The sequence below is a fragment of the Lepidochelys kempii genome, chromosome 8, assembly GCF_965140265.1.
Source record: "Lepidochelys kempii isolate rLepKem1 chromosome 8, rLepKem1.hap2, whole genome shotgun sequence".
Classification (NCBI taxonomy): domain Eukaryota; kingdom Metazoa; phylum Chordata; order Testudines; family Cheloniidae; genus Lepidochelys; species Lepidochelys kempii.
This window is the reverse complement of record NC_133263.1, coordinates 82,652,479-82,674,715: the sequence shown is the minus strand read 5'-3', so window position 1 is coordinate 82,674,715 and position 22,237 is coordinate 82,652,479. Positions and strand designations below refer to the sequence as shown.

Sequence of the window (22,237 nt, the reverse complement as noted above, 5' to 3'; positions counted from 1 at the left end):
AAGTCCTTGGTTAACAGAGAGAGTAACAGAATATTCCATCTCGGTCAGTCCTGAGCCCCAAGCTCTCTCTGACACCCCTTGAGTCCTAGTCCAGAAGAGTGTGTCTTGCTTCTAGCAGCCCACACTTATACAATCCTTCCTTCCCTTTGTTATTCTTCCTGGGCAAACCTCTCAACACCTGGCTAGCCACCTTTTTCTTTTTTCTCCAGCTGGTCAAAAGTGGCTGGCTTTCTGCAGAGGGGCTTGGCAGTCCCATGTCATTAGTTGCCTGGCATCAAATACCTGGGCAATCGGAGCGGCCATTGTCTTCTGAGACTTTGCATGGGTATGGGGCCCAGGCCCCAGATAGCCAGGCGAAAGTCATACCTGTATCGCTACAAAAACTAAACCATGTTTTCCCACCAGCTAGTTAATCATACAGTACATAGGGGAAACTGAGGCACACACAATATTTATCCAAAATATTATGAAAAATTCCCACTTCATCACACTCTTTTAACCAGTGTTGCACCCACCTTATATAATTTCATCTAGACCACATTTCTGTAATTTGCTTATGAGAATGTCATGTAGTGTCAAAAGCCTTACTAAAATCAAGATATATCATGTCTACAGATTTTCTTCTGATCCACTATGCCAGTAACCCTGTCAAAGAAGGAGATTATGTTAGGCGGCATGATTTGTTCTTCATAAATTCATGTTGGCTATTCTTTATCGCCCTCTTATCCTCTAGAATGATGTTTACAAATTGATGTACAATAATTTGTTCCAGTATCTTTCCAAGTATTGAAATTAGGCTGACTGTAACTCCCCAGGTCCTCTTTGTTCTTCTTTTTAAAGATAAACAGTATGTTTGCTCTTTTCCAGCCCTCTGGGACATCACCTACCCTCCATGAGTTCTGAAAGATAATTGCTAACGGTTCTGAGATTGCTTCACCTAGTTCCTTATGTACCCTAGGGTGAATTTCATCAGTCTTCGAAAATTTGAATACATCTAACTTACTCTTTAACCTTTTCTTTCCCTTTCCCCTTGTTCATATTAATTGTGTTAAGTATCTGGTCACAATTTATCTTTTTAGTGAAGACTGAAGCAAAATAGGCATTAAACACATCTTGACGTCAACTGTTATTAGCTCTCCTTCCCCACCTACCAAGTAGTGTATCTACATGTTCCCTTGTCTTTCTCTTGCTCCCTAATATATTTATAGAGCCTCTTCTTATTGCCTTTTATGCAGGTGGATTGAGCTAAATCACCAAGTGGAAAGTCATTATTTTCTGAAGAAAGGTGCATTCTCATTGGCTGATATAACCAATAAAACATGTTGATTTACAACTAAATAGAACCTTTACACTGAATTTGGTTCTTTTTTTGCTACCTAGGAAGGTACACTATAATTATATGTGTCTATTAAACAACTATATAGCTTAATATTTTCAGATTCTTATTAATGGTACATTTTTAGTTTGTCAGAAAATAGTGAATGATATTTTGCTTAATTGCTACTCTTGTGCCATATTTATAAAGTTTGACCTCAAAAGTTAAATGTTTTTCCCCTGATACTTTCTTTATTTTGAAAAGCAGCCTTTAACTCAAAGTTTTTGATGGAGGCTCATGGTTTCAGCACACTAATTCTTTAATTTAAATATTTCAAGAAATTATAATACATTTTGGCCTTAACATTTTTTGTATTAAATTCAGATTTTATTTTAACAGGTTTATTTATAAAAAGAAAACTTATTATAATTTAAATCATATTTAAAAATCTTCTTTTAAAATCCACCCATTTTAGGTGTAACTCATTTGGTACCTTAGCCTTTCTGATTTTGTCCCTACCTGCTTATGCTATTCTTCTGTTCTCATCCTTAGCAATTTGCCACGTTTCCACTTTTTGTACAGTTCTTTTTTGATTCTTCATGTCATATTGGCCTCTTACTATTCTTGCTGCCTTTCCTTCACATCTGGATAGTTTTGTGCTATGCATTTATTTTGTCTCTCTGAAAAACTGCCACCGCTTCTGAACATCCTTTTTCCTTACATTTTCTTCCCATGGGACCTTACCTACCAGTTCTCTGAGTTTGAGGTCCACTGTTCTCATTCTGCTGTTCTCACTCCTTCCTTTCCTTAGAATCATGAAATCTGTCATTTCATGATCACTTTCACCCAAATTGCCTTCTACCTTCAGATTTGCAACCAATTACTCCCTGTTATTCTGAATCAAATCTAAATGGTTGCTTCCTGCTTACTTCCTTCACCATCTGAAACAACACATAGTCTCCAACACATTCAGAGAACTTATTAGACATTTCGTGCTTTGCTGTCTTACTTTTTCAACAGGTATCTGGGTAGTTAAAGCATCTTCCATGAAAAAATATTTTGCTTCCGCTAAGCATGTATGGTGTACAAAGTTAGCTGTAGAGGATCTTTTGTCAAAGATGCCATGTGTCAACAGTGGAAAAAGACATTTCTATAAAGCATGCCACTGTCCTCACTTCAAAAATCAGGAACATGAAGTCACTGTGCCTGATGTTATCACCATGAGTGTAGAGAATTACTGTTCACCTCATCCTATTCAGAAACTCCTTTGCTATGTTGACAGCTGCACTCCTGGACAACAGTTGCACTCCAATGAACACATACTAGACATTGGTTCAGATGTGTCAGTTCTGCCTGATTTTGCTTATTTGCTGTATTTTCACAGTGCACAGCTTACAAGACCTAAGCTGCATTTGGTGGTTTACGGTACCTGAAGTTGGTTACCTGAATACATGTGTAATGCATGACAACTTGTATGCTCTATATACATATGTTGTGAAAACTGATTCGTCCTACCCTCTTAATAACTTTTAGTCTACTTCTAAGCCTGTTTGAATGAATGAATGTAACTTTGCTGCATTACCGGTGACAGAGTCAGCACATTGCAACAAAGATTTTATTCTCCTGTGACATGTCAGAGCAACTCTTTTAGGCAGCATTGATTGAATACATTTTCAAAAGTTTCAGAGTTGACCACTGATTTGGGGTACCCAGGTTGAGACATTGTAGGCCAGATTTGTATGCTGAGCACCTGAATCTCCCACTGGCTTCAGGAGGAACTATAGGTACTCAGCACTTTCTGAAAATCAGGCCATAGGGTATTTTAAATTGGGCACTCAAAATTAGAGGATATCATAGTTAAAGATCCATTCCATGTCCAAACCATGTCAAAGTGGTTTGACTTTGTGTGAAGGTCATTATCTCAGAGAGATCTGGCTGTTCTTCAGTTGCTCGTTACATTCAAAAGCACCACTGTCTGCTCTTTGGCCATGTTCCCAGGATGCTCTCAAACTCTCTATTGACACCTACGGGGTGGGGGTGGGGTGCATGTTTTGACTGTACCTGGTGCGGCTGTGGGGCCACCCCTCAGATTTGTGGATTTGCAGGATTGAGCCAGATCTAGGAACTTAACAACATGATGCCTGGTGTGACGCCATTAGCTGTGGTCACTCTGGCTGGTGCAACAGTCCTGAGTAGACTGTGTTTGATGATAGTTAAAGATGGAGTATATGGGAGTGGGATAGGAATATTTGCAGTGTCCTGAATTCACTGTGCCTATATGCAGTGCAAAACATGTGCGTGATCTCATGGGTGTTTAACACTATGCAAATCTTTTTGTCTTAACAGGGAAAGAGGGAAAATAATGGAGGAAATCAGATCTTACAAACCTTATTTAAATTCAGTGCCACGGATTCGGATTTTGGTTCTTGGTCCAATTGGAGCTGGGAAGTCCAGTTTTTTCAACTCTGTGAATTCTGTTTTCCGAGGTTATGTGACAAGCCAAGCCATAGCAGGATCTGATAATACTAGCGTGACAACACAGGTAAATATTTGCTTCTAATTAATAAACATCCAAACTAAAGCACAGTCTCTTAGTTAAAAATCAACATTTTTTCCCCACTAATTGGAAAACCCAAAGATAGTCCATGATTACCCCCACTGAATTCCATGCATGTACTTGTGAGAAGAAAGGTATTACTCAATATGGATAAGAGAGAATCTGGCACTAAATATGATTTTTTAGGTATGTATTTCGATATGTTACTTTTTTTTGCCCCAATAGTACAGGACTTACCCAGTTAAAGATGGAAGAGATGGCAAACCTCTGCCTATTATCTTCTGTGACACAATGGGAATAGAAGAAAAATCAGGAGCAGGTCTGGAAATTGATGAAGTGTCCAGCATAATAAAAGGCCATGTTCCTGATAGGTACCAGGTAGGATTTCTACAATTCTATGCAGTTCAAGTGATATTCTTTAATGTTTTTTTAGATGTACAAATATTATATCTTAAATTTAATTACTGTGGAACAAAATATCTACTCAGTGCTCAGTACATTCTTGCATATGTGGTACTGTATAGTAAAAGCTTATGAATGGTGATCATAGGTAAAGTGTATTTGAAAAGGAATAAACTATGGGAAGTTTGTGTTTAGGCCCGATTCTCCACTGTCCAGAACTTTGTGTAGTATTTTACAGTCATGTGAAGTTGATTTAAATCGCTGTCCACCCTTCTGCCTGGGTAGCGTTTGGCACCTACTTTGTTCAGGTACAAGCCAAGGGAGAATCAGGCTCCAGGTATATAAAGATTGGAGCTGGTTGAAATATTTTAGACAAAAATGTTTTAAATAGAAAGATAGACTTTAATGCCCCTACCCCAAATTTCTGTTATCTCTTGAAATTCTTTTAGTTTTTCAGGAAATATTTTGAAAGTTTTTTAGCAAAAATGTAATCATTCCATTATTGAAATGATTCTCTAAATTTTTTTTTTTAACTGGAAACCTGGTTTTCAGGAAATGAGCAATTTTTAATTATTTTTTTGTGTGAAAAATGAAGAATGGGTTAGTTTGGTAAAGCAGAAACAACTTTGAAATTTTGAATTTTTAGAAAACATTGTTTTAAAACATTGTAAAGAGCAGCTTCCACTAAATTCAAGCTTAGTACAGTGCCTTCTTACCTGGCCTTTTGTCTTGGCAGAGAGCTGCTGCCTATAGACGATTTCAAATTTTAACTGTTGTAATATGCAAGAGATGTAGACTTTTATTCTCCATTCCAGATCAGCTGAGCTTGTTACAGGAGCAAAGATGGTTGTATGACTCTCATCATTGTAGTATCTTGGCTCCTCACAAACCTTAACTTAATCCTCATAACAACCCAGCGAGGTATAAAGTGTTATTAACCTAATATTAAAGATATGAAACTGAGGAATAGTGATTAATTATCTTGGTGAAAGTTATATTGGAAGCGAGATCTCCTGAGTCGCAGTTTTATGCCTTAACCACAAGACCAATCTTTCCATGATTTATTTGGTCCCACTTTATATTAAAATTCCATCTATAAATGGTTTACAAAGAAGTAATAAATGAAGAATGTTAAAAGCACATTACAGTACTGAGCAGCATGTGTATAGATGGTTATAAGCACATCAGTAGATGTATAAGCCATAGTTATGGGTAAATTTTTGATGGACTCGACAACAATCGATTAACCATTGATTAAAACATCTGTTAATAATTTATTAATGCTTTATAGATGGAACCTTAATAAAAAGTGTGATCAAAAACTCTATAGTAGGGATAGTCAATGGTGTGTGTGTGTATGTATGGGTGTGTGTACACACACACACGGAATATCTCGTGAATCCTCTTTATTTTCAAGAGATTCCTTTTGGTTTCATTATTACTTTGCCACAAGGGATATAAATTCAGAGGAACTCTGTTGACTCCAAAGGAGCGACTCTGGATTTACACACGTTTACAATAACAGAGATCAGAATCTGGCTCTCTATCTGGAAGAATGAGTATGAGACTGGGAATCAGGAAATCCTGATTTTTAATCCTGACTTGACCACTCCCTTTTTGAGTGTGGGTAAATCATTTCACATCTCTGCATATCAGTATTCCTCTCTGTAAAATGAGATAATAATACTTGTCTTCCTGCTCCAAAGGGGTATTGTGAGAATCAGTGTTTGTACAGCCCTTTGAATCTCCAGGTCTTCAGAAGTGCCACTTATTATTATAAAAAATTTCTTTGCAGTTTAATCCAGCTGCCACCCTTCGTTCAGATTCTCCAGGCTATGTCAAGACCCCTTCTCTGAAGGATCAGATTCATTGTGTTGCATTTGTTATTGATGGGTGCAAAATTGAGATTCTCCCTGAGAAACTGGAAGAGAAGCTGAAACAGCTTCGAAGAAAAGTGAACCAGTTTGGTATGTTTTATATCTCCTAATATCATAGAACTGAATGAAGTGGGCACGCCCAGGAGGGGATCTGACTTGCAAGCGTGAGCACCTTGGATCATTAGGGGCCTGATGTACTGCTAGGAGCCATGCTTATCCTTGGTGTGGGAGGAGAAATTGACATTTATTGCTTTTGAGGTTTACATGCTGGCTGGCTCTCTGAGCTGGATTAATGCACTCTGGAGGGACAGGCCCCCAGACTGATGGAAGTATGGGCACTGCAATGGGCTCTGGTGTTGATGGGAGAATAGAGGAATTCCTGATCACCTCTGTTGTTCTCTACTCTTTGGTTTTCCAATGTGCACTATTGAGTTTCTTCTCCTCAGTACAGCAGAGTCCTTCTGTTGACACAGGCCCCCGGCGAAACAGAGCTGTGCACTACGCTTCTAGGAATACATCTTATCAGGAAATATTCATTGTGATTTCATTAATTACTTTAAAATACATATAATCCAAGGCATTAAAACCTTTTAAAAAGGGAGTAAAGGTAAGATTGATTCATTTAGCAGCTGCAGTGAAGACGGGAAGCAACAAAAAGTGAAAAAAACCCTCAAGAATAGGATTCTTATATTTGTGAATGCCAGTTTACGTCATTAGCTCCTGTGGTTATGTTTGGACACAATACCTGGGACCTGATTTTCTCTCCAGGTGATATGAGTCACTTCGATAGGAGGCAATAGACAGAGACCCAATCTATGGGGGTGAAAGCAGGCCCCAGTTGTGCTACTGAACTCAGCTAGGTGTGCCATGTTTTTGGAGACCCTTGTTGTGAGTCACTTTGAATTCATTGCACTGAATCTCAGCCCTGGCAATCTTCCCAATGAGATCAGTGAGTCATTAAGTGTAGTGTCTCCTATACTGATAGAATAATAATCATTCTTCTTTGAGTGCTGTCCCTGTGGGTGCTCCACTCCAGGTGACGGCGCCATTGATCGGAGATCTTCGGTAGCAGTGCCTGGTCAGGACGCACGCACTCAGCTGCTGTCTCGTGGCGTCGTTAGGGTATGCCTGAGTGCACGCGTCCCACACCCCCCTCAGTTCCTTCTCAACCGTCCTTGGCTGAAGATGGGACTCGGGGCAGTGCTCATCTCTTCCCGGGATACTGTAGGAAATAAGTAGAGAAAAATAGAAATAGTTAGCTAGCCATTTTCCAGTTCTCCCTTTCCTTTAGCGTAGTTCGTTAGTTTAAAAAATAATTTTTTTTTCCCCCCTCAAGTGAGTCTCTTGTTGAGACTTCCCCGGCCGCTCATACTTTCATTATGCCGCGGTTGCCAGGCTTTAAGAAATGTGGCTCCTGCAAGGAGTCTCTGCCGCAGTCAGACGGGCACTCACTCTGCGTTAAATGCCTTGGTGAGACACACGTACCTGCGAAGTGTCTCCACTGCACCAACTTAAAAACTAGAGCTCACCTTGATAGAGACTTGCGGCTAAAAATGCTTCTCAAGGAGAAAGCTCTGCAGCCGCCTATGGAGAAGGGCAGTAAACCCTCTCCCTCATGCTCCCCTGCCAGGTCAGAACCGACCGGGAGCCTGGCTTCACCCTGTCACACAAAGAGGCAGGAAGCACTAATGTCTCCTCTCGGAGACACTCAAAAGGGTAAAAGAACTCTTGCAAGGTCTTTACCCTTGGTGCTGTCAGTGCCGAGAGCAGGCAACTCTGACCGCCCCAGCACTTCAGCAGCAACTCACACGGGGTGCAAAAGCAGACTTCCCTCAGGAGGAAGCTCTCCTCAGGACCGGTCCTGCCAGCACCGACAATGGACCTGGTGCTGGCAATGCATTCCACCCTGGTGCCGACAAGAACATCGGCACCGAGTCTTCCTGCCACCCCCGGAGCAGATTCAGACCTCCTGCGGGGCTCTAACAAACGTTTCACGGCTCCTACAAAAGTGAAACTGAAATCACTCCGGGCTGCCACTCACACTCCACGCTCCGCAGCACACCAGCCTAGGGAGCAGCAACAATTCCTGCATCAGCAGGATATCTCTGCGGCCCCTGAGCCTGACTTTCCACTCCTACACATGGAGCACTCACTGTTTGAACAGCAGCTCTCACCACCTCACCTGGCTACTTTCACTGATAGTGAGAACAACACACAGCAGCAACCAGAGTTCTCCCCGCCTGAGTTTCCCCATCCACTGGAGCCATACATACCCCAAGACATGGCACATCATAAGAATCAGCCTCAGTTTCCCTACTTTGTCCCCCAGTGGCCAGGACCCAACTTTTCCTACCCTGTGCCCTGGCCTCAGTGGTACCCGTGGTCGGCTCCTGCCACCACTCCTCCTTGCACCCCTTCTATCAGACTGCAAGCTCATTGTACGCCTATATCCCCAGCTCCATCAACATCTAGAGCTCCTGAACCCCCTCTTGAAGAGGTGGGCTATGAACCCTTCCCGGATTTACCGGCTCCTGCCTCGCCATCAGCCGCAGAAGACGCCCTCATGCCTCCACCTCCACAGAACGTGGACGACTTTAAGCAATTCCAGAAACTTTTCAAGAGAGTGGCACGCAGCCAGGACATCCCTTTGGAGGAAGTCCAGGAAACACAACATAGACTCCTCAAAATCCTCCAACTGTCTGCACCCTCAAAGATCGCACTACCCATAAATGAAGCTCTCCTAGAATCAGCTGATACTCTCTGGCAGACCCCTGCCTCCATCCCACCAACATGCAGGAAAGCTGAATGTGAATACTACGTGCCCGCGAGGGAGGTCGATTTCTTATTTTCCCACCCACAACCCAATTCTCTTGTGGTGGATGCAGCAACACAGAGAACAAAGGAGCCACACTACAGGACAAGGACCTCAAATGCCTTGACCTCCTGGGCTGCAAGGTTTATACCTCTTCTACTTTACAATTTAGAATTGCAAATTATTCCACCCTTCTTGCAAGCTATGGCAATGACAACTACAACAAGCTCTTTGATTTTTCCTCCCATATATGGACGCTTGTAGTGTCATCCTAGACACCAACTGACCCTGGACGAGGACAGGAGAGCGGACTTCAAGTCAGTCCTCGTCCAGGGTCAGTTGGTGTCTAGGATGACACTACAAGCGTCCATGGACATGGCTGATACATCAGCGCACACCACTGCCACTGCAGTGATGATGTGCAGGTCTTCCTGGCTCTCGGCATCCGGTATCCCCAAAGATTTGGAGACCAAAGAGGAGGATCTCCCCTTTGACAAAGATAAACTCTTTTCCAAAAAAAACGATGAAGTCCTTCACACTATGAAAGACTCTAGAGTCACTTTGCGCACATGGGGCATATACCCATCCATCCCCAGGAGACCACGGTATCAACCTTATCAGAGGCCCCGAGCACAACAATATCACCGACCCCAGTCCAGACTGTATGACACTGGGAGAAACCACAACAGACCTCCTAGGTGCAGGCAAAACCAGGCGCAGCCAACTACTTCCCACCCATCGGGTAACAAACAGCAATTTTGAAGTGCTGGTCGGGCGTTTGCATGACCACCCCTTCACTCTGCCGCCTATTTGCCCATTTGGCTTCCGCCTCCAGGCTTTCCACCATGTCTGGCAACAGATCACGCAGAACCGCTGGGTCCTGGAAATAGTTCAGTCAGGTTACTCCATCCCTTTCTTATCTTCCCCGTCCATCCTTTCCCCTTCCCTGTCCCTCCTCAGAGACCCCTCTCACAAGCATCTTCTCCATCTAGGTGCAGTCGAACATGTACTGATGCAACATTGGGGAAAAGGGTTCTACTCCCACTACTTTCTTACCCAAAAGAAAGGCCTATTTTAGACCTACGCCGACTGAGCTAGTTTGTACGTGTACAAAAATTCAAGATGGTCACATTGGGCACAATAATACCCATGCTGGAACAAGGGGACTGGTTCACAGCCCTGGACCTATTTCCATATATCCATTCATCCAGCACACAGGTGCTTCCTGCGATTCACGCTGGGACACGACTACTTTAAATACAGAGTACTTCCATTCGGTCTCTCCACAGCACCACGGGTATTCTCCAAGACCCTAGCTGTAGTTATAGCCCACCTCCACAAACACGGGATTATACTTTCCCCCTACTTAGACAACTGCCTTATCAAAGCCAGCTCCTACAATGAGATGTTAAAAGCGACAAACTTTACCATCTCCCTTTTCTACAGTCTAGGCTTGCAAATAAATTTCCAAAAATCCATCCTAATACCTACACAGCAGATAGAGTTAATTGGAGCTCTCCTGGACTCCATTCGAATCAGAGCCTCATTTCCACACAACAGATTCCTCACTATTACGCATCTCATACGCATCTCTGTATCTCTGTTTGCCCCAGAATACAGGCATGGACCTGCCTTCAGCTTCTTGGTCACATGGCAGCCACCATCTTCATGGTCAAATACAGCAGGCTGCACATGAGATGCCTTTGGGGTTGGCTCAATTCCAGCTACACACCCAACAGACACAGTTTTTGCATAACTCTGACTCCGCCACCGAATGTATTGGCCTCCCTACATTGGTGGACAAAACCAGAGAACCTATGCACGGGTTTTCCCTTCCATCCACACTCCCCAGTACTCATGCTGACCATGGACGCTTCCGTGATAGGTTGGGGAGTGCACCTAGGTGACCACAAGGCACAGGGCCGCCGGTCCCTATCAGAGATGCATCTGCACATCAATCTCACACTCAGCAGACACTTCTCCGAGGAACGCGAATGGGAATTACATCCCATGATACTCCGAAAGCTCTTCTCCCACTGGGGCACTCCATCGATAGACCTGTTTGCCACTCCTCAAAACCGCAAATGCCATCTATTTTGCTCCAGAGTGGGACTCGGAAATGCATCTCTAGGGGATGCGTTCCTCATTCCTTGGAACAGCTCCCTCAGGTACGCTTTTCCACCGATTCCACTGATACACAGGGTTCTGCGCAAGCTCACAGAGGACAAGGCTCAGGTCATACTTATTGCCCCAGCTTGGCCCAGACAGACATGGTATCCTTACCTGCTACACATGTCCATCCATCCTCCCCGGACTCTCCCCGACAGACCAGATCTCCTGTCCCAGAACCGCAGTCGGCTTCTTCATCTGCAGCTCCGGAAACTCCATCTGACGGCATGATTCCTTCGTGGTTTCAGTCCCATGAATTAGCCTGCTTGGAACAGGTCCAACACATCCTCCTGCATGGTAGAAGGGACTCCACTCATAAGGCTTACCTGCAAAAGTGGAAACGCTTCTCCATCTGGTGCTTCCACAGATGCCTGACACCCCAGACTACAACCCTCCCTGACATATGAGACTATCTTTTCGAACTAAAACAGGACGGGCTTTCGCTCAGTTCTATCAGAGTACACTTTATGGTCATTACCACCTTCCATGACACTCTGGACGGCTATTCACTTTTCGCCCACCCTCCCGTGAAACGCTTCCTCACTGGCCTGCAACATCTCTACCCTGAGATTCATTCACCAGTAACCTCCTGGAGTCTCAACCTAGTTCTCCATGCTCTTATGAAACCCCCTTTTGAGTCCCTGGCCACCTCATCCCTGCTCCACATGTCCATGAAAGTGGCTTTCTTGGTTGCCATAACGTCAACGAGAAGGGTTGGTGAAATAAGTGCCCTGATGGCCTACCCTCCCTACACCATTTTCTCTAAAGACAAGGTTACTATGCGACCCGACCCCAAATTCCTCCCCAAGGTGGTGTCTACCTTCCACTTTAACCAGCCAGTACACTTACATGTATTCCATCCCAAGCCTCACATGACTCCACAGGAAGTGGCATTACATACCCCCGACGTTCGACGGGCTCTTGCATTCTATCTTGACAGAACTAAACCATTTCGTAAATCCCCTAGGCTATTTGTCTCTCCTACTGAGAGATCAAAGAGTGAGGCTATTTCTAAGCAAAGACTCTCCAAGTGGATCTTGGACTGCATCAGATCCTGCTATCAGAACCAGAATGTTCAACCACCACAGAGTGTTAGGACTCATTCTACTAGAGCAATGTCAACATCCATTGCCTTCCTTCACAATGTACCTATTACAGACATATGCAAGGCGGCCATGTGGACATCTGACCACACATTTGCCAAACATTATGCCATCACATGGGATACCACAGCAGACACCAAAGTCGGCCATACGGTACTGTCTACCGTTGTCCCTCACGCAACTCCAAAATCCAACCAACCATAGTGGGTACTGTTTCACATTCACCTGGAGTGGAGCACCCACAGGGACAGCACTTGAAGAAGAAGAGAAAGTCACTCACCTTCCAGTAACTGAGGTTCTTTAAGATGTATGTCCCTGTGGGTGCTCCACATCTCCTCTCCTCTACTTTGGAGTACTCATCAGACGACTCTACAGTAGAGAAGGAACTGAGGGTGATGCGGGATGCGCGCACTCAGGCAGACCCTAACAACACCGCGAGACAGCAGCTGAGCGTGTGCAACCCAACCAGGCACTGCTACCGAAGATCTCTGATCAATGGCGCTTGGACGCACTGTCACCTGGAGTGGAGCACCCACAGGGACACACATTTCGAAGAACCTCAGTTACTGCAAGGTGAGTAACTTTCTCTTTTCTTTGTTTGTTAATATTAATTTAATAATTAATCTTTTTCGAATGCTGTTGTGCAAAACAAAAACGCTTTCACCTTATGTAAGCAGAAGCAGTTGCAATGAAGAACTGATGGGAAATTAGGTATAAAATCTTACTCTTTTTTTTTTTGGTACAGGGATCCCACAACTGGTTTTGCTAACTAAAGTGGATGAAATCTGCCCTACTCTTGAAGAAGACGTCCAGTGTGTGTACAAAAGCAAAGCTGTTGAGAAACAGGTAAAGTATGGCATTGTTGACTGTGGTGCTATCTATTAACTCAGTTGACTTGAACAAATCAAGGTACTGTGATACTCTACGTTTGCAATACTTGCATCCCCTCATATTCCTACACATATTCTCATTCTGGTCTTGTAGGCACAAGCTGAAAATATAACTAAATTTAATACCTCAGGTTTTGTTTTAACCCCTAAAAGGTTTAAGATTTGTTAAAATTGCAAGTTGCACCTCTGAAGAATAAAACTGCATAACAGAAAAAGGAGATACCAGAAACCTCATTAAAAATTAAGGGCCGGATTCTTTTGCGAAACCCCACTCCATATAAAGGAGCTGGAGTCTGGCCATAACTTGCCGGCTGCATATTTCCCCTGGTGTGAATAGGTGTAAAACTGAAAAAAAGAGAGCTTCGGGGAGGAAGGAAGTGGGAGCGAGCTCTGTTCTGCTGATTTTTTTTTTTTTAAAGCAGACTGTCTTTTGGGGAGCAAACACTGCTGGATAAATTTTGTAGAGTCTTTAGGCCAGTGGTTCCCAGACTTGTTCCGCCGCTTGTGCAGGGAAAGCCCCTGGTGGGCCGGGCCGGTTTGTTTACCTGCCACGTCTGCAGCTTCGGCTGATTGCGGCTCCCAGTGGCTGCGGTTCACTCCAGGCCAATGGGAGCTGTTGGAAGCGGCGGCCAGTACGTCCCTCAGCCCGCGCCGCTTCCAGCAGCTCCCATTGGCCTGGAGCAGTGAACCGCAGCCACTGGGAGCCGCAATCAGCCGAAGCTGCGGATGTGGCAGGTAAACAAACCAGCCCGGCCCGCCAGGGGCTTTCCCTGCACAAGCGGAGGAACAAGTTTGGGAACCACTGCCCTAGGCTATTCTAAATCATGACACAGCTCATGCAGACCAGCACATAAAATTGTCTCCTTGGACTCCTTGCCCCTGTCCCATGGTGACAGAGTCAGACTCAGAGAATCTATAAAGGTTTGATTCCCTGCTACCTTCCATCTTGTCTAGATATTTACCCTGTGCAGAGTGCTTGTATAATGCTGCCATTTTGCTTTGTTGAATTTTATACCTACTTTGCACTCACTTTGCACAGCCATAAATGCTAACACAAGATGGAAAGTTGTGAAGAATCAGAGGCTGTTGGTGGTTTGCAGTTCCCCAATACTGACGCTGGCCTGGGGCTGATTTACCCATCCACAATTCTCAGAGGTATTAGGCACCTAACTTCCACTGATTTCAATTTGATTTGATTTGAGAAATGTGGCCCAAGTGACCATCTCCCAGCCAAGAGGAATAGCCAACTCTATGCCATTTGAAGTTTCCCCCACCTGGGGAGTATTTAGCTTAGGAGATATGACTGTGTTCTGACTGCTTTGTTCAGCAGAAATGATAAAAGGGACTGGATCAGTTCCTAGAGTAGAGTCCTGACCCTGGGCTACATTCTGCCCTGTATCTGAAATCTGTTAATCACATGGGTAAGGGCTGTCAGGTAGCTGAGTGCAGTTCCCTGACTCTGTGGGCTGGCCCCAATGTGAACCATGGTTTAGAGGCTCAGCATAGCAAAGCAGAGCTCTGCCTTGGTCCGTCCCTGCCTCTGACATGCTCCCCATGCTCCTACATCTCACACGACGCTGGGTCAGGATGTGTGTGGAAGCATGGTTCTAAAGGAGCTAACTCGTATCAGTTTTATACCAGCGAAGAGCTATTCTCATTAGAATCTTAACTGTCTAGTTATGACCAAAATCCAGTACAAAGGAGTTGGGTTGGCCCAGAGAATATATCCCCCTGTATCTAGAAAGGCCAAATATGGACTTAAGTGGAATTATACCAGAGATGAATCCCTAGTAATGTTCTCTCTAGGTCGTAATGGCGGAAAAATAGCCCTGTGTCCTGGGTATCACCTCTGAGATTAAATAGAGGGTTTTGGCCTCCAGGGCAGTTTACCCAGTCAGTTTCTATCAGTGAATTTGTTAAAGAAGCATAAAATATAGTTAATACGGCCTTGAACTGTGACTGCATCAAAATGTAGTTGCCACTTCAGTGGCAGGATGGCTATGATGTGAAAGTGGTTATGCCTTCAGTATAAGGAAGTTTGAAGAACTAAAATATCTTCCACTTTTAATCTCACCAAACGATATCTGTGAAAATACTTGAAGTTTTGCCTAGCTTCCTCAAGGAACAGAAAGATTGAAAAATAGTCAGGGCGCTCTTTAGGATAATCCATTTTGTGCCTTTTCTACAGATGCGGATAACTGCAGAGAAACTTGGAATCCCTCTTGCTCAGATTGTACCTGTTAAAAACTACTGCTCCGAGTTGGATCTTTCGTGTGATGTTGACATCCTGTTACTTTCCGCAGCGAGGCAGCTTATACGTTTAGCAGAAAGCTACCTTGACAACTTCCCTTTTGAGAAGCCAGAGAAAGAGCCCTAACCTGATGTTTACCTGTGACGCTGGATATTTTATGTGCTGGCACCAGAAGTCAAATTTATTGCTGCCCTAAGCAGATGCAACTCCATTGACTTCAGTGGAGGTGTACTTTCTTATGCCCATGGTGAATTTGGCTCAGTGGTTCTATATCTTGTTACTGCGTTCGTAAGATTAATGGTATTCTTGCATGCACCATGGGAAGAATAGATTCTCGAGCTTTCAAGGTGGGAACCCTTTATTAAACATTCCACATTCTTACTCTTCTCCATTTAAAAAGTAATTGAAACAGTAGGTTGTAAAACTTTTGTTAGATTAATGGAAAAATAAATTACTCTAAGCACTTTTTCAATCACTTTGCTTCATCCAGGTTTGGGATTTCAATAACTCAGCCAGAGGTTGTGGGCCTATTGCAGGAGTGGATGGGTGAGATTCTGTGGCTTGTGATGTGCAGGAGGTGAGCCTACATGATCATAATAGTCCCTTTTGGCCTTAAAGTCCATGAGAAGAGGTGAGACAGAGACACAAGGGACCTACTTTTCTTCTCGCTTACACTGGTTAAATAAACACTGCTGTATCTCTATTGACACCAGCAATTACTTCAGATTTGCACTCGAGTACTTGAGAACAGAGTTTGGATTAGATCCATGATGAGATGTAATATCAAATGCAATGGTAGCAATAGAAAGAGTAGTCAAGCTTCAGACTGTTCCAGAAAGAGTTGGTATGGCTGGTATGTGGTTCCCTGCAGGTATAGCTGAGGGGAAGGGCTCCTTCCTATACAATAAACCACAATTAAAATTGAGCAATCTATGTTATTGGGCAAGGATTTATTTTCTTTTTATTAAATCATAGAGTCATAGAAGATTAGAGTTGGAAGAGACCTCAGACGGTCATGTAGGCAACCCCCTACTCAAAGTAGGACCAATACCAACTAAATTAGCCCAGTCAGGACTTTGTCAAGCTGGGCCTTAAAAACCTCTAAGCATGGAGATTCCACCACCTCCCTTGACTTAGTCCAGTTTGCCCTCTAGTGGCTGACAGTTACAAAATATGCATTTCTAGAAAATAGTGCTACATAAAGATGCTTTAGAAAAGACTATGGGGCAGGATTTTATTTTACCCTCTTGCCTGACTTATGATTCAATTCTTTATTATTTTCTTTTCTGTGAGCACACAACTATTTGGTGAGGAATTTTTATTACCCATTGATCCAAGTCCAATGTGAACAAGACTACCATCCAGCAGCCCCTCTGCCAAAGAAGCAGAGGCATATAACAAGCCACCAGGTCTCTCCATCATAAGACAACAGCAGGTGATGGGACGGGAGTATGGGAGGGCCTCTTTACATCTCCTGATATTTTGCTGTCAGAATGTATTTATAAAATATGCTTTAGCAGGATAAACATATATAGCTACCTCAGTCCAACCTTGTCTTCAGGAGGCCAATAGTAAAAACACACTAAAAGAGTATTACATCCCACAAGTAACATACTGAAATGCTTAACAAAATGGAAAAACAAGATATAAGTGAACTTCAAAGATCTTTTGAGGTAAATCAGAACCTCTTGGGGAAAAAAATGAAACCAAATAGTTGTTGAGTTGCAATGAAGCATTTTTCAGGGCTTTTATCTCACCTTTCCTCAGTGTACCATATAAAACAATTTTTATTGCAATTTCTAGCCAAGTAGAATCAGACTAGTGTATCAGCATCAGTGTGTGTGTATTCCGTTTTTCATGCATCATTTAAGAAGATCAGCTAATAGTTCTGCAGTTGGGGCTCTTTTGTCATTTTCTAGCTGATGTGCTGATGTTGAGGAGAGAAGCTGCTGTTTAACAATTTCAGCGGTGTTAACTCTACACAAACACTAAGAGAGAAGGGAAGAAGCTGGAGCAATTCTTAGAGTGCTTTGGTAAGATTTAGCCTGGAGATTAACATTTAGAAGCTCTCCTCAGGGGCTGATTGTGGGTGAATCCCAGCTGATCTGCTGTATGCGAAACACCAATTGATCCAGTTAGGTAAAAGAATTTTTCATCAAGCCTTTTTTTCCCCACTGTCTTCAGTGTCTTAGAGTGAATTGCCTACAGTGTTGTACACGTTCTACATTACAGTGTGATGACAGCCATGTTGGTTGTGATGAGGGACTTCCAATGCTAAAAGTGTCAGCCTCTGTAGCATGAACTAAAGAATTAAATTTATATCTGGAAGCTGTAACAAACTCACATCCTTTGTAGCTCGGAGGGGGATGTGTAACACACACCAAACTGTGGGTTATATAATTGCTAATGTAGACAGTACAATGAAGACTTCTGCTCAAGGTGCAGCTGCAGTCAAAAATCAAATACAATTTTAAGATTTGTAAGGAAGAGACAATGAATAATACGGGGAATATTATAATGCCATTATATGAAGCAGTGCTGTGTCTCATCTGGAATCCTGTCACCTCATCTCAGAACAGACATTGCTGAATTAGAGAAGATTCAGACATGAGAAGAAATGATCCAGGCCCTAGAAAAACTCTCTTAGGAAGAGTGATTGAAAAGAGTGTGATTGCTTACCTAAGAAGGGAGACAAATAAGAGGGGGCATGATAAATGTATATACAATAATGAATAGTATGGAGAAGTTAGATTGGGAACTTCTGTTCTCATGGTCTCATAACACAAGAAGAAGGGGATATTCAATTTTACTGAAAGGCATCAGATATAAAACCGATAAAAGGAAATACTTCTGCACCCAACACATAACTGGACAGTGGAGCTCATTTGTCACAGGAAATTGCTGAGGCCAGGAGGACAAAGAAAACATGAAAACAATAGCAGCTAAAATTGTAGAGTTAGTTGCTCACCATGAAAGGGAAGAGGGTGCAACCACAATGAAATACTGCATATTATTATTTCATGTTATGGCCATAATAAAGAGTGAGGTGTAAATATTTGCAAATATGAGGAGATGCATAGGGGAAAAAATACAAAAGTGGGGGAGAGGGACTACTCAGTATCTCCAAGTATTTCCCATCAGCAATGTGTTTTAAAATATGTTTGATTCAGAAGAAGATTCCAAAGGTCATAAATGTGTCTTCTAAGTGGAAGAGATGGAGGCCCAGAAACTCAAAGGTACATAGGGATGGCTCCAGTCAGTACTGCAATGCCTAACTCCTAGGTAGACTGCTGCCTAGTGGACTCCTCAACCTCCAGCTAAGCACACAGGGAGGGGCAGGTGCCCCAGAAATGCATTCTCAGAAACCGGCAAACTGACTGGGAAGCCACCTAAGTTAGCGAGGAGTGAAATGCTGAAGTAAGGGGTAGAAGGAGGAGGGCTTAGGCACCTAACATGGGCCGCCTGGCTGACAGGCCAGATATAGATCCTCCCTCCATTTGGGATCCTGAGTCGTGAACTCTCTTCTGTAGTTAAGCAGCTGACCTAGCTTAGTTCCTAGGTAGCCCATGCCCTGGCAGCTGAAACAGTATCTCTCTTTCAGTGTCTCCTGCTAATGCTCGATACTGCTCTCATACTCACCCTACATTTCCCTGTGTCCCTGCTGTCTTGTGTGGGTGTTGTGCTGACCATCTGCCTTTTGGGGGCCTGCGTCTGGCCCTTCTGCTGTGGGGTCTCTCATGTATTGGGTCTTAGGCGTGCTCAAAGCACACCTAAAGGATTGTACCCTATTGACATGTCCTGCCTGGTTTCAGAATCCCACTTTGGGGCCTCCAAAGCTTTCAGCTTCAGCTAAGTCTCTGAGCAGCTTGTTAGCCATGGGGCAGTCAGGGCTATGGGAGGTTTGTGAATACCAACTGGTAGAAACTTAGGTGCCTAGGGGACTTAGGTATCTATGGGGTTAGGTGGAATGTGAGTGCTGGTTTAGAAAATAGCGGTGGAGCCTAAGGATGGGATTCACAAAGCTATGTAGGTTCCTAACTCTGGTAGGTACCTAAGCTCCTTTGTGACTCCCTCCTTAAATGGTGGACTTCAGAACCTACAGGGGGCAGATAGGTGCCTAAATATCATTGGGGATGTGGGTCTGAAAAGCCTGTGATCCAATTCCATAGTGTATGAGTAGTGGTGCAAATAAAGAAAGAAACTGGGGCAAGGATACTTAGTTGTTTTGTTTGTTTTGTTTTGGGGCCTCAGCGTGAAGACTTGCTGGAGCTGGGCAGAGTGACTCTGCTGGATGGGCCAGTTTCATCCAAAAATTGGGTGGTGGGCACTAGGCTTGCTTATTAGCTATTTGAAGCTATTTAGATTATTTCTGTTGTGGTTAAGCACCCAGGCAGGGCATATCCGGAGTCCCTGAGAGAGTAAACAATGGCAGCCCAATAGCAACTCATGGGGAGGAGTCATAATTTATAAATAGGAGGAGAGGGAGGATGCAGTGCTGGAGCAGTGCAAGGACCAAAAAGTTCTGCTGTAAGGTTTGTATTCCAGGGTCTTAGGCTGTCTGTTTGACTCCCTCACCCAACTGCACTGCTAGAAATGCTCCAGGCTGTGCAAATTGCAGACTGTCATTGCAAATACCTGAGGGGAGTCTGAAGGAGACTGTGGGACTATCACTCTTTGAGGAGCTGATGTGACCTACAGCGGGTTTGGACACTATGCCACTGAGAAGGGTAAATCCTCTCAGAGGAAGAGTCCGAGGGGAGTGTATGCACATAACTATTTTACATTTTAAGTTGATAGCCACAAGTACTAAAACTTGGGGGAAACGCTACTGAAAGTGTTGTCTTTAAAAGATTTCTTATTGCCAATATTCACACTTGTTTCAAGGACTGTAAGTAACTATGATGTAGTCATATATAGATTTATTTAGTAAATGTTTTCCTTCTGAGATTTTGTGTCACTGACCTTCTATCAGAGATTTAACTCTGTATGATATTTGTGGGAATACACATATATGAAAGTGCTGAAAAGACTACACTCTGGTCTCTACTGAAGCAGAGAGAGAAGCTACAATACAGGCAGAGGGAAAAAATACTATATCTGATTTAGCATACCGCCTTCCCCAGACCTGTTACAGAAACACCCACAGGCTCCAATCAGGACCCCATTGTTCAAACACAGACTTGTTTTTGCCCCAAAGAGCTTACAATTTAATTAAAGGAAAGACACAACATGGAGGAAGAACAAGGAATAATAAAATCATAAGGCCAATTGGGGAAGGAGCTAGTTTCCCATTGCAACTGGCCTATAGACAGACTTTCTGTCTCTGGGTTTGTTTTTCCTTGATTACATTAGAAAGAGTCAGTGTATCCCAGAACAATCTGTAGAGGTTCTGTGCTGTCAGAGTGTCTCTGCGTGTCTTAACCCCAAATTGGCTCCATAACAACGCCGCCCCAGTGGAGCCATTCTGCCATGGACTTGAAGCAGCATAAGTTTTGGTGTGGAATCTCAGAGGAGACAATGCATGGAGATGGTATGCTCCCTCCTTCCGCCCACTCATCACCACCTGAGCATCCCTCCTCCCAATCCACTCCATGCTGGGGAAGGATCCAAGGAGTTTTGGCCCCATTATGGCAGGGTGAACAATGAATTCTGCAAAAACAATGTGGACATTAAACCATAATGAAAACAATTTTAATATAATTCTAGGTAGAGAGGAAAGGGAAGGAGAAAGAGGGTGTGTATTTTTAAAAAATATGGGATCAGCTACTCAGCTGATGTGAATTGATGTAATTCCACTGCATCAAAGGATCTGGTCCCCAGCGTAAGCAAGGAACTGTTTACAATCATAAACCAAAGGAAAAATGATTACAAGTGAATAGCACAGTCAGGAGAGACAGATAAGGCTATAAAATTCCAAAGGCTTTGGCAGACAAACATTTTAACACGAGATTGAATTTAACTATTAAAGTTTAATGAATGGCTTCTATTAGGAACTGCTGTAAGGTCTGAATGGCTTTTTGCATACTCTGTATAGGAGGGGCCGTCAGTGTGTAGTTGCTGTCTGGTTGAAACAGCATTAAAAATTGACATTCATTGTGTCTCGGTGAGTCAAGCAGGAGAATGCATTGGTAAACTAATGAAATTAAAATAGGTAAAAAATAGGTTTAAGGTAATAATGGTATCTGTTGTAATCCTGTCTATCTGTGAATACAATTTCTGCTTCTTAGACTCCATCTAAAAGTAATGAAGGATACTGGGACAAATAAATATCCACTGTAAATTACAGTTAAGTGAACTGTTGGAAGAAGCAGACAAAAGTTATTTTTGGTGAATTCAGATGTTTGTAGGTACCCAAAAATAACTTTCCTATGTTGAGTCCAGGAAAGCTATATTTGCTGGTTTTGAACAGCTTTGGATTTTCTCAGTAAACTGTTCTCCCAGCCCTGCTAGTAATGTAATCAGCACTTATGCAGCAATAACAGGAGTGAGAGTGGCTTAGGCAATATCTTTAACCTCCAGAGACAATGGAAAATGGAGTTTACAAAGGCGCAGTACTATAATGCACTTATACAAAGAAAGAGTATTTTTGGGGTTGAAACAAAGAGGGCAGTAATTCACTTAAAACTTTCTGGAATGTTTACAAATGTATAAATAAACCAGGAGGAGGAGGCTTTAAACCATTGTTAATAATCAAAAGAGTCAGTAGATGGCATGAGAGACTTAAAAATTCAATGTGAAAAGGCGTTCCCTTCTTCAACATTGTGCCCTGTTTCCTGTTTTAGCACCAAGCCCTCCACTTTGTGGATTCCCCTGGTCTCTCATTCATCAGTTGTACTTTAGTTACATGAAGCACATTTGTTT

The 22,237-nt window shown here is 43.2% G+C and overlaps 1 protein-coding gene across 1 annotated transcript in view; it reads left to right on the top strand.

Annotated features, from left to right (window-relative positions):
- LOC140916135 (interferon-induced protein 44-like) overlaps window positions 1-17,397 on the top strand; it is a 29,884-nt gene extending 12,487 nt beyond the window's left edge. The window contains exons 4-8 of the mRNA XM_073357261.1: window positions 3,662-3,857; window positions 4,098-4,250; window positions 6,070-6,241; window positions 12,981-13,081; window positions 15,314-17,397. Coding sequence (XP_073213362.1) covers window positions 3,662-3,857; window positions 4,098-4,250; window positions 6,070-6,241; window positions 12,981-13,081; window positions 15,314-15,502 — 811 coding nt within the window. The 3' untranslated portion in view covers window positions 15,503-17,397. The remainder of the gene's footprint in view (window positions 1-3,661; window positions 3,858-4,097; window positions 4,251-6,069; window positions 6,242-12,980; window positions 13,082-15,313) is intronic.
- Window positions 17,398-22,237: the final 4,840 nt, after the last annotated feature.